The sequence below is a fragment of the Lepidochelys kempii genome, chromosome 3 (genome assembly GCF_965140265.1).
Source record: "Lepidochelys kempii isolate rLepKem1 chromosome 3, rLepKem1.hap2, whole genome shotgun sequence".
Taxonomy (NCBI): domain Eukaryota; kingdom Metazoa; phylum Chordata; order Testudines; family Cheloniidae; genus Lepidochelys; species Lepidochelys kempii.
Window position 1 is genome coordinate 92,722,212 of NC_133258.1, and position 12,397 is coordinate 92,734,608.

Sequence of the window (12,397 nt, forward strand, 5' to 3'; positions counted from 1 at the left end):
AGAAAGGGAACCATAAACTTATATTATACATTGGGAAACAAGTTTGGAAAATGTAATTTTAAAGTAGTTCTTGTGCTTTTAGTACCATTTTTAGGACTCCTTTGTTAAATTAATATCAGTTGGGGCAAAAAGTCCAGTATGTCAAGCTAACTTACTGAATTTTCTTTTATAGACTTGCCATGCTAGTGTAATAACAGAACTATAGGTTACACTGTAATGGAATTATTTTTATATACTCCAGTTTTTAAGTCAGTATTTTAACTATCTGAAGTCACAATGAACAGAAAAGATAAAACAAGTAAATGAACCTTAATGAAAATTTGTTTTGCAAAAAGTATTTTAGATTAGTTGCCATTTTTTGTACTAGTGATACATAAAGTTATTTTGACTTATTTTATGTTTCAGAAACCCAGGCTTATACACACCAAAACACACATTTAAGAATGTTGAAATCATTTATTTACCTCAGAATTATCTTGCTTTTACTGGTGCAATGTTTTTTATATAATGGCAATATGTACAATCAAGCCAATCAATAAAATCACTGCACTAAATAATGCATATTTTAGTAATCTGCCTTCCCATTTATCCATTCTGAGAATATAAAATTAGCATATAAGATTACAAATATACATTTATGGTATAAACATATTTTTAAAATCATTATGGCTGAGGGCAGTATCAATCCCTTGTTCCACTTGGATGTAACTATTCCTCCTCAGCCAAATCACAAGGTCAGATCAGCTGCATACAGGAAAGCTGCTTTGCTTTTGCTCATCCCCATTCACATAAATACAGGATACCCAAGTGATTATTCTCAGTACTGCTTCTTATTGCCAGACCTGTGCAGAATTTTAAAGTTTTAGGTAAGATGATGTGGGTAGGAGATGACCAAAATGTATTAGTTTGGGAACAGCTTCCAGAGAATACAAACAAGACCCCTAAGTTAGCTAAGGGCAGATTTTCAAGCAATCTACCAAATAAATATAAGGCAATACATTCAGTATGGCTGGAAAATTATTTATTTTTCAGTTGATCCAGTTCAGATGATGTCCCCTTGAAAAACTTATATTCTGAAAACCTTTATTATTGATTTTAACATATGTATATTTCCACAGCATGAATTTTTATGGAGACTGATATAAAACAATCAGCATTCACTTTCAGAACTCATCTAAAGCTTGAAGATGAAATGCTTGTTTGCTTGATCTATGTGCTCTGCATTCAAATGTTCCTCATGTCTCTCAACAGCAATGGCCTGTAGGTTGCCTCCAAGCTTTCCATGTATTCTAAATAATCACTCACTCGAAATCTATGGAGTGCTTCTTCCTGCACAAATGCACACAACAAAATTATTAGCTATGAAAAAAGATGCAATATTACAGTGTAATGAATTTTAGACGTTTGAAGGTAGCCTATTTTACTTTTGCATGTCACTGCCTTGGTGTTTTATGGTGCAAACAGATACTTTATTACCTTTTGTTTAAAAGTGAAAAATCAGTGTGCTCATGTTCAGACAGCTCTTCCTAATTAGAAATTTGCTAACAAATGGCTTTTTCCGACTGAACCCATTTCTTCACTCTTAGGAGAGCATGCCATTTGATGATTTCAAGGAATACAAAATAAGCCTTAAATAGCAATGACAGGTTACAAAAACAGTCTTTTCTCAAAGTGTATACAAGCTCTGGAAGCCCTAAGGTTGTTAATGTGCTAGGTATAATGAATAGGTTCCCAGTACGTTGATCCACTCTTTCTGCTAACAGCCAGCTAGGAGAATAGCACTCGTTATATATTTTAAAAACCAATTATGAACACTGATCTTCAAAATATGCTCTTTTAAAGCAGGCTAAGATACTTTTGTTTCATTGTCATTGTAAACAACAATGAACATTCTATAAAGCTCTGGATTTCATGTCCATATTTAACAGGGCAAAATAAGTCTGACCGCAAAAAAGACGATCAGGCTAAACCCTTCCATGGGACTGACAAGGTAGACAAGGGAGAAGGATCCTGGCAGATGTATCCTCTGCAAAAAGAAACCAAGAGTAGAGCTGGATTCAACAGGAAAACCAAGAAAAAACTCTCTGGTACACTTTGATACTCCTTTGAGCAGGAACAACCTGTGTGCTGATCATCTGCTGAGCAGTGTGACTGATAAAGCAGCATATGCTGTAACAAGCATTTAGGAGCTAGACAGTGCTCTAGGGCACATGGCTGGTGCATTAGCTGAGCACTCCCCTAACTAGCGGTCTACTGAGCTTAGAGTGACCAGATGTCCTAATTTTATAGGGACAGTCCTGATATTCAGGGTTTTGTCTTATATAGGCACTTATTACCTCCCAATCTCTGTCCTGATTTTTCACACTTGCTATCTGGTCACCCTAGTTGAGCTCATGGAGCACAATTTCCTACCATCCAAAACTCTGCACATCCCTGTTTGAATGAGGGTCTGAGGATGTCCTTACCCTTTTCCTCTCCTCCTCACAAGTGCAAACAAGGGCACACTTTTGTCTTATTTTGGGGAATCTTTTTCGCATATCTGGAATTCATCTAAACTAGCTATAATACACCACAGATTCAGAGAAGGGTAAATGTGGATTTGCAGAGGCAGTGAGCTAGAGTACCCAGACCCTCATGTGATGGATGGAAATAGGAAAGGTACAAGGAGCTTTGCCCCAGCCCCCATGCAAGGGCCAGTGATAATCACAGACCTTGCACTTAAGGAAGCACCACAAGACCTGTTGATTCTAGTAATTCTGGGGCTGCAAGACACCTCAAAGAGAGAAGAGACATCGCCTTCCCCACCAACATGCTGGCCAGTGGATCAGCTAGACACAGATAAAGGAAAATGCTGTACTATCCTAAGGGAAAGTGCAGCATGCGCAATCCCCAAGTGCTCCTTGGAGCTTTGGCCTGGATTGTGCTTCCCAAGACATAACCCCTCTCAAAGCTCTCAGCTTCATAATGCCCCCCCTGAATACAGCTGTGTAATTATACAATCTTCTGGAGAATTTCAGTTACTAAGTACACTTTGTTTCTTCCTGAAGAACTCCACTGTAGGAGGGTAGCAAACAGAAGCCATTCCCAAGGGGAGGGTTGGAGGAACGTTTAACTCAAGAAGGCTGCCTGCTCAAACAAACATCCAATTTAGCTTCAGAATCAGAGAACATTGCTGAATAAAAGTGTAAATTTAACTACAAATGGTGATTTGAAGCCTTACAAATCTCAGACATACAGCAGCAGCCAATAAAGTCAACATCTGTCACAAGTCACTATAAACCTGTATCTTAGCTACTCAAGTTACTTCCTTGTCTAAATAGGGACAATAACCTCAGTATCTCAGATACCAATGTGTGATACATTCTTGGAAAACACTGATCTTCTAACAGAATGAACCTAATGTGGATATATTATGGAGATGAGCCTTGGAGGGGACTATTCCTCTGATAGAATGGACTCTAAATGGATCTATTTTAGGATTATGTATTGGAGCCCTTCCACATAATAATCTCTGTCTTTCTGGAATGAACCTCAGCTAGCTAGATCTCAATTTAAGCCTCTCTGTTGGCTAGACTCTTTTAGGGATGCTCCTATGTGACATCAAGTAGAGAGAAAATGAAGTCTTATGTCCCAAGAGCCATAAACAGTAAATTGAACATTAGGGCCCATACCTGACAAATTTGTTCCCCATATGACTGGGGAAGATTTGGTAGAAAGATTCTTGCAAATGTGAAGAAACTGGAGTCCCTGAACCCTGGGAAGTAGGAGAGAGACTGATCAATATGAATGGCCTCGGTGTTCGGTTGCACCTAAAGAAGGGAAGATTTTCACAACAAAGGCTCTGATTCAACAGAGGTGGTTCTGGATGGATGAAGCAGAATCAGTGTCTTGGAGCTGAGCAGCTATGCTTTGTCTCTAGATCCGAAAGCATAAGTAGGAGCCAGAGAATCCTTCCATTTTGGTGAGTGTTAGATCAAAGGATTAGCCGGGACCTCTCAAGAAACCTTTCTTACCTCATTGACAACTCCACAAATGGTGACTAGGGTCTTTAAAGGCATCAGATGCAAAACTTCCTCCCATACCTAACATACACATTGGCACTCCACATTAAACAGTGGCTAAATCCCTCATAATCAATAAAACTGAATGTACTGAACCACCTCACATCCCTAAACCACACCTGCAAACAGAAATTTGAAGAAATTCCCTGTTTGCCTAGATTTAGAGCTCTTCTTGAAAATCACTATTTCATAGTGAAACAGAGTCTTGAGTACTACTTCTGTTTGAATAAAGATTCTAGGTCTCTTTCGCTAATCTATTCATAGAGGTGGTAAGTATTTATGTTGGGACCTAGAACAGGTTAGTGGAAGACAAGGTTATTCACTTTGTGTAGTAACTGAGGTTCTTCAAGATGGTTGTCCCTGTGGGTGCTCCATTTTAGGTGTTTTGATGCCCTGTGCTTGTAATTGGAGATTTGTGGTAGCAATGCCTGGTTGGGCTGCGCACGTGCTGTAGCCATCTCGTGCCACTCCGAGCGGGTACATAGTGGTGCACAGCCGATCGTCCCCATGTTCCCTCTCTACCTCAGATAATCGGCCTGAAATTCTGAAGTAGAGGGCAGGAGAGGGTAGTGGAGCACTCACAGGGACAACCATCTTGAAGAACCTCAGTTACTACACTAGATGAGTAACCCTCTCTTGTTCTTTGAGGAGTGTCCCTGTGGGTGCTCCACTTTAGGTGACTGTGGAGCAGTGCCCCTCAGTGGAGGCGAGGGGCTTCAAAGTTGCACTGTTGATGGTGCATAACACAGTAATTCCAAAGTGAGCATCTGACACGGATTGTTGTTCTAAAGCATAGTGTTTAATGAAAGTATGGACTGATGCCCAGGTAGCTGCTCTGCAAATGTCAGTGATAGGGATGTTATTGAAAAGGGCCACAGATGCTGCCATTTCTCTGGTGGAGTGTGTGCAAACTCCTGGAGGAGGTTGTAGATTATTGTTTTGGTAGCACAAATGGATACATCCTGATATCCATTTGGTTAGTCTCTGTTTTGAGATGGTTTGACCCATCGAGCAGTCTGTTATGGAAACAAATAGTCTGGTGATTTTCTAAATGTTTTTATTCTTTCAGTGTAGAAAGCTAATGCTCTGAGAACATCCAATGTGTGGAGTGAGGCCTCCTTTCCATCCGTATGCGGCTTAGGAAAAAATACAGATAAGTAAATGGGTTGGTTTAAATGAAAGGGGGAGGTGATTTTATCTATAAGAATATTGTATAAGGTGGATGTGCCATTAGGGCACCTAATTCTGCCACCCATCTGGTGGATGTGATGGCAATGAGGAAAGCCCCCTTCATGGGTAAGTGCAACAAAGAGCAAGTTGCAAGGGGTTCAAGAGGCTTTCCCATGACTCCTCATAGAACAAGGCTGAGGTCCCACATGGGTGTAGCGTTTATCATTGTGGGATAAGTGTTTTCAATGCCTTTAAGGAAGTGTTTAATCATCGGTGAGTAAATATGGTGACCCCATCCACCTTTTTATGGAACGAAGTAATAACAGCCAAGTGTACTCTGATGGAGCTTCTGGATAGTTGGGGATTGGTCCTGCTTTGAGCAGGGGGTTGGACTAGATGACCTCCTGAGGTCCCTTCCAACCCTGATATTCTATGATTCTATGATAGTTTGCCATCTGATGCAAGTATGGGAACCATGCTTGTCTGGGCCATGTGGGCGCTATGAGAATGACCCCTGGATTTGTCCTGCTTGATCTAGTGAATGACTTATCTTAGGAGTGGGGTCAGAGGAAATGCATACATCAGTGGTGCCTCCCATTTTATGAGAAGAGCATTGCCTAGGGAGTGGTATCCCAATCCCACTCTGGAGCAATATTGTGGGCACTCGACATTCTGAGCTGTTTCAAATAGATCTATGGTGGGGAACCCCCATTGTTTTAATATGGATTTGAGAATTTCAGGATCCATCTATGACTCATGCATTTGTGAGAAATCCCTGCTTAGTACATCCACTGTTGTATTCTGACATCCCGCCAGATACGATGCCGATATCTCTATGTTGTTGGTGAAGCACCATTTCCAAAGGCGTATCATCTCTGTACATAGGGAGTATGATCGTGCTCCCCCTTGGCAGTTTATATAAAACATGCATGCTATATTGTCCATGAAGATCTCGACTGTATTGTTCTTGACTAGAAGGAGAAAGTGATCACATGCATTTTGGACTGCCCTTATTGCCAATAAGTTTATGTGTAGGTTGGACTTCGCTGGGGACCTGCAGCCTTGGACTGTATTGTTGAGTAGATGTGCCCCCCCCAATCTATTAGGGAAGCGTCTGTCGTGATTGTCATGGTTGGAGTTCTTTATTGGAAAGGGACTCCTGAGCAGATGTTCTTTGGTTGTGTTCACCACGTTAATGAGTCTTTTACTCTGCGTGGCATTATGAGGCATCTGTTGAGAGAGTGTCTGTGTGGTATATACACTGTTCGAAGCCAGGCCTGCAAGCATCTCATGTGGAGTCTGGCATGCTTAACAACAAATGTTGTTGCCGACTTGTGCCCCAAGAGTTGTAAACATGTTCTGGCAGATGTTTGTGGGCTTTCCCTCACCACTGAAATTAGGTTGACGAGGGTGAGGAAGCATTGTTGGGGTAGCGTTACTATTGCTGTTAGACAGTTGAGACAGGCTCCTATGAATTCAAACTTTTGGACAGGAACCAATGTGGACTTTTGCACATTTATTTGCAATCCTAGGTTTGTAAGTGTTATCGTGCTCTGTGTGGTGTTTATTGCTTCTTGCTGTGTTGGTGCCAGTATGAGGCAGTCGTCCAAGTATGGAAATATCATTACTCCATGTCTGCACAGGTGAGCTGCAATGACAGCAAGAACCTTTGGAAAAAAAACCCTTGGGGCAGTGGATAGGCCGAAGGGTAGTACTCTATGGTGGAAATGAATCATAGAATATCAGGGTTGGAAGGGACCTCAGGAGGTCATCTAGTCCAACCCCCTGCTCAAAGCAGGACCAATCCCCAACTAAATCATCCCAGCCAGGGCTTTGTCAAGCCTGACCTTAAAAACTTCCAAGGAAGGAGATTCCACCACCTCCCTAGGTAACGCATTCCAGTGTTTCACCACCCTCCTAGTCAAAATTTTTTTCCTAACATCCAACCTAAACCTCCCCTACTGCAACTTGAGACCATTACTCTTTGTTCTGTCATCTGCTACCACTGAGAACAGTCTAGAGCCATCCTCTTTGGAACCCCCTTTCAGGTACTTGAAAGCAGCGATCAAATCCTACCTCATTCTTCTCTTCCACATACTAAACAATCCTAGTTCCCTCAGCCTCTCCTCATAAGTCATGTGTTCCAGTCCCCTAATAATTTTTGTTGCCCTCTGCTGGACTCTTTCCAATTTTTCCACAACCTTCTTGTAGTGTGGGGCCCCAAACTGGACACAGTACTCCAGATGAGGCCTCACCAATGTCGAATAGAGGGGAATGATCACGTCCCTCGATCTGCTGGCAATGCCCCTACATATACATCCAAAAATGCCATTGGCCTTCTTGGCAACAAGGGCACACTGTTGACTCATATCCAGCTTCTTGTCCACTGTAACCCCTAGGTCCTTTTCTGCAGAACTGCTGCCTAGCCATTCAGTCCCTAGTCTGTAGTAGTGCATGGGATTCTTCCATCCTAAGTGCAGGACTCTGCACTTGTCTTTGTTGAACCTCATCAGATTTCTTTTGGCCCAATCCTCTAATTCGTCTATGGCCCTCTGTATCCTATCCCACCCTCCAGTGTATCTACCACTCCTCCCAGTTTAGTGTCATCTGCAAACTTGTTGAGGATGCAGTCCATGCCATCCTCCAGATCATTAATGAAGATATTGAAATGCTGTTTCCCTAGGGTGAATCTCAGGAATCTTTTGTGTGATGGGTGGATAGTAATATGAAAATAAGCATCCTGAAGGTCCAGGGCTGAGAGTCAATCTCCTTTCGCTAATGCTGGAATTATTGTGCTTAGAGTCACCATTTTGAAACATTGTGTTCTCATGAATTTGTTGAGTTTTTGTAAATCCAGGATGGGTCTCCACCTACCGGTCTTTTTCTGAGTTAGAAAGTAATGTGAATAAAAACCACTCCCCCTGTGTTGTAATAGTACAGGTTCCATGGCACCTAATCGTACCAGGTGATTTATTTGCTGTTGTAACAGGTATGTAGGAGAGGCAGTGGCATATTAATGCCTAGGCCGACAAAGCCTAGGCCTAGGGTGGCAAATGTGCAGGGGTGGCAAATTTATAAAAGCAGCCAGAGGCTGCTTCCCTTGGCACCGGTTCGCGCCCTCTGCTCCTGGCCCCGCCCCACCTCCACCCCTTCCTTGCCCCCTCCCTGCCCCTATGGTCCCCTTCCCCAAATCCCCGTTCTGGCCCAGCCCCACCTGCTCTCCTGAACGCATCGCCTTCCCTCCTCTTCCCCCCTCCTTCGCGAATCTCTTTCGCGCACAAACACTGGCAGGGAGTGGGGAGAAATAGGACCTGGCGGCACACTCAGGGGAGGAGGCGGAGGCGGAGTGGAGGTGAGCTGGGGCAGGGAGTTGCTGTGGGGGGGGGCAATTATTTCAGGGCCAAGGGGCGACAAAATCATTAATCCACCACCGGTGAGAGGGGACCCTGAAGAGGGATGAGGATGGGGGGTGGGTAGGTGGGATAGAAATAAAGGGGATAGAGTAGCCCTTCTGGATAATCTCTGAAACTCATTTGTCTGTCATGATGGTGTTCCAGACTGGGTAGTATGGTGACAGATGGTCTCCAAATGGGTGGGGGACTGTTTCTGGTTCCAGAGTCAAAGAGTGTGGAGGTTTCGTGCCCTCGACCACACCTTCAAAATAATCGTTTAGAGGTGGATTGTTGCGATGTCGAAGACTGATCTTGGTTCTGCTGACATCTGTTCTGTCTTTGTTTACGCTGTTGGTCACACTGTCTTTGGGACTAAGAATATAGCATAGACCAGAATCTCGGATTGTAAAACCTGCTCTGTTTCCTTTTCTTTGCAGGTATGTAAATGCCACGGGTTTTTAAGGTTGCCCTTGAGTCTTTAAGGGTGCGTAATGAAACACTGGTTTTGTCTGCAAGTAGTTTCCACCCCTTGAAGTGTAAGTCCTCAACTGTTGCCTGGACCTCCCTTGGGAACCTGGAGAGGTGGAGCCCATGACCACAGATATCACAATGGATCATGCTGCTGTGTCTGCAGAGTCAAGGGAGGACTGGAGGGCAGTCCTGGTGATGAGAGACCCTTCAGAAATGTTTGCCTTGTATTGTTCTTTTTTGTCATCTGGTAAATTTTCAAAAAAAGTTGACATTTTGGCGAACAAATTGTGTGTATATTTGCCTAGCAGGGCAGCATAGCTGGCTATGAGGAGCTGAAGTGTAGCTGAGGAATAAGCTTTCCACCTGAAAAGGTCTAGCCTTTTCCAGTCCTTATCATATGGGGTCGTTCGAGACTGGTGTTGTTTCCCCCTTTGGTTGACTGCCTCTACTACTAAGGAGTTTGGTGTGGGGTATGTAAATAGGAACTCAGGAACTTTTGCTGGCATATAATATTTTTTTGGTCAGATCTTTTACATGAGGGTGGTACTGCAGTACGTGTCTGCCAGACTATTTTTGAAGGCTCCATGATTGCATCATTAATTGGCAGAGCTATCTTTGCTGATGGGGATGCCTGGAGTATGTCCGTGAGCTTGTGTTGGGCTTCTGTAGCTGAGCCAATGAAATGTCCAGAGATGCAGCAACCCTTATGAAGAGGTCATGAAAGGATTTGAAATCATCCCCCATGGTGTTTGTGGGAGGGTGGCATTATAGTTTTGTCCAGTGACAAAGATGAGAGGTGAGTAGGCAGCGAAGTGTCATGTTCAGCTGTGTCTTCAGGTTCCTCAGTGTCTTCGTCTTGTATTTCTGAGGGTGCTGGGACAGTTGGGGAAGGAGACCAGGATGTTCTGGACTTAGGCAGGCTAGGGGGGATGTGGTTTTGAGCCCTACACATTTCCCATGGATCCCAGTAGGACCAGTAAGGTCGGAATGGTATGGGGGGCAGTGCCCATGGGTGACCATACCATCCTCGTCTATCTGCAAGTGTTTGATGATGAGATGGTCTTGCCTTGCGTGAGGAGTTCTGAAGAGTATTTATTACTGCATCATCATCTTCCTCATCACCAATCACCTGCAGATATACAGTGTGGTGGCTGAGCAGCAAGGAGTAGTCAGCTGGCTTACTACCGATCTAGATGGGGTACCCTTGGTGTCAAGTAGAGGAGATTCAGGAATTAAGACCACTATCAGGTCCGCATGCCTCACAAATTGCTGTGGAACTGTGAGGCTTGGTGCCAGAGACGGTGTGGTGGACAGCCCGGAAGCATGAGCTGAAGCTGCAGGTGCCGAGGATGTAGAGCTGTGAGGCACAGATACAGCAGTGGCACCACTGTAATGCTCAGTGCTGAGATTTTCTTCAGCTCCATGGGTGCCAAGCTGGAAGATTTCACTTTAGTGTGTGAACCTCCATTATGGCTTGCTGGCAGAGGGTTTTTAGCTCTTTGAGAACTCTCAGTGCCGGAGGTTCCCAGTGCCTCGTGGTGCAGTGCTCCCGGTGCCATCAGTACTGGGGCAGATTTTTCAACTGGAGATTGCTTCCTTTTAGGCGATTCTTGATGTGGGGACGTCTACAACTGCTTTTTGGTAGCCCTTCTAGGAGCAGGCTCCTTGGTAGCCATTGTTGAAGTGGAGCCCCTGTCAGAGGCTGCTGCTGGTGACCATTGGCCAGGGGGTGTCCTGAACTCAGGGTTGGAGGCTGGCCTGAGGGATTTCTCCATCATGAGGTGCTTCAGTTGAAGATCCCTGGCTTTTCTTGTCCTAGCTGTCAGTTTTCTGCAGTATGGGCACTTTTGAGTAACGTGTGTCTCACCAAGGCAGCGGACACACTGAGCACGATCGTCAGAGACCAGTACAGAGAGTCTGCAAGTCAGGCAGCATTTAAAGCCAGGTGAGCTGGGCATGCCTGAGAGTCGGTCTCTTAGAGAGAAAAAACAAGGGTAAACCCTGTTTGAGACTAAGACTGTATACCTGCGAGAGAGGCAGGAGTAGATAGGGAAAGTAAAGGAATTTTTTTTTTAATTTTAAAGAAATTAGAGTAATGCAAGGGGATGGGGAACTAAGTACAACTAAGCTAACACTATCGCTATGAACTAGCTACTATAAATCTTATCTGAGGTAAGAAAGGGTGCTGCTGATTGCTCCGACTCAAGCCAACGGAGGTGAATGGTTGGCTGTGCACCGCTATGTGACCATTCAGAGCGGCATGAGACGGCAGAGCGGCCCAACTGGGCACTGCTACCACAAATCTCCTATTGCAAGCACAGCGCATCAAGGCACCTAATGTGGAGCACCCCCAGAGAAACTCCTTGAAGAAGAACCCAGAGTTTTTTCCTTTCTTTTCAGTGATTGATATATTGGCAACTGATGTCTCCAGCTTTTTAATATAGAATGTTGAACAAATAAGGCCTCCTCCAAAAGGATAAAGTCTGTCTCTCTTGCTTCTTGCCCGCACCACTTCCCTCAGCTCCCATTGGCCGGGAACGGTGAACCGCGGGCACTGGGAGCTGCGGGCAGCCATGCCTGCGGACGGTCATTGTAAACAAACTGTCTGGATGGTCGATATAAACAAATTGTCTCACAGACCATCAGTGGATTACCCTGACAGGCCGCGTGTGGCTCGTGGGCCACAGGTTGCCTACCACTGATCTACTCTATTATTTTTTTAATTCAAGTTCAGCAATTTTATGGACTGTCAATAGGGTTAATTAGGTTTAATAACCATAATGCTGTTGGTCAATTACTAGTTTTCTTGAAATTTACAAGTCCAGGTTTGAGTTTTAACTTTTCAGTGCAGGGATTATTCACTTACTGTACTGAAACAGCACTCATAAAATGGAAGTCTAAAAGTTTCTGTATGCATAGTAATTGCAAAAGGAGTTGAATATACATTTTCCCATTTCTTTAGATGTGCTACATCTCCTCCATTTCTTATTAATAGGAGTCATTTGATATGTATAGAATCCCCAACCCTCTCTATCTATCATATACAAAGATATGGTATAGTGCTTGATGGTTGTATATTTTCTTTTTTTACCCGCTGCCACTTATATTTTCTAAAGGAAAGGATCATGATTTGTCAGCAAAAAATTATTTATCTTGCTTATAACTACCACTGTCTTTCCATACTGGCCTACCTTACTATTCCAGTTAAAAAAAAAAATCCTTTAAAATATGAGGACAGTTTCATTTGCACACAAAAAAGAAGCTACAGAAAAGCATTACATTCAGCACCTGATAATATTAGCC

At 43.7% G+C, this 12,397-nt stretch overlaps 1 protein-coding gene across 12 annotated transcripts in view; it reads right to left on the reverse strand.

Moving 5' to 3' along the window:
- Positions 1–426: 426 nt before the first annotated feature.
- Positions 427–12,397, reverse strand: part of TBC1D32 (TBC1 domain family member 32) — a 180,188-nt gene continuing 168,217 nt past the window's right edge. For all 12 annotated transcript variants that reach the window (XM_073337176.1, XM_073337184.1, XM_073337179.1 and 9 more), the window contains one exon: positions 427–1,329. In XM_073337176.1, coding sequence (XP_073193277.1) covers positions 1,225–1,329 — 105 coding nt within the window. In that variant the 3' untranslated portion in view covers positions 427–1,224. The remainder of the gene's footprint in view (positions 1,330–12,397) is intronic.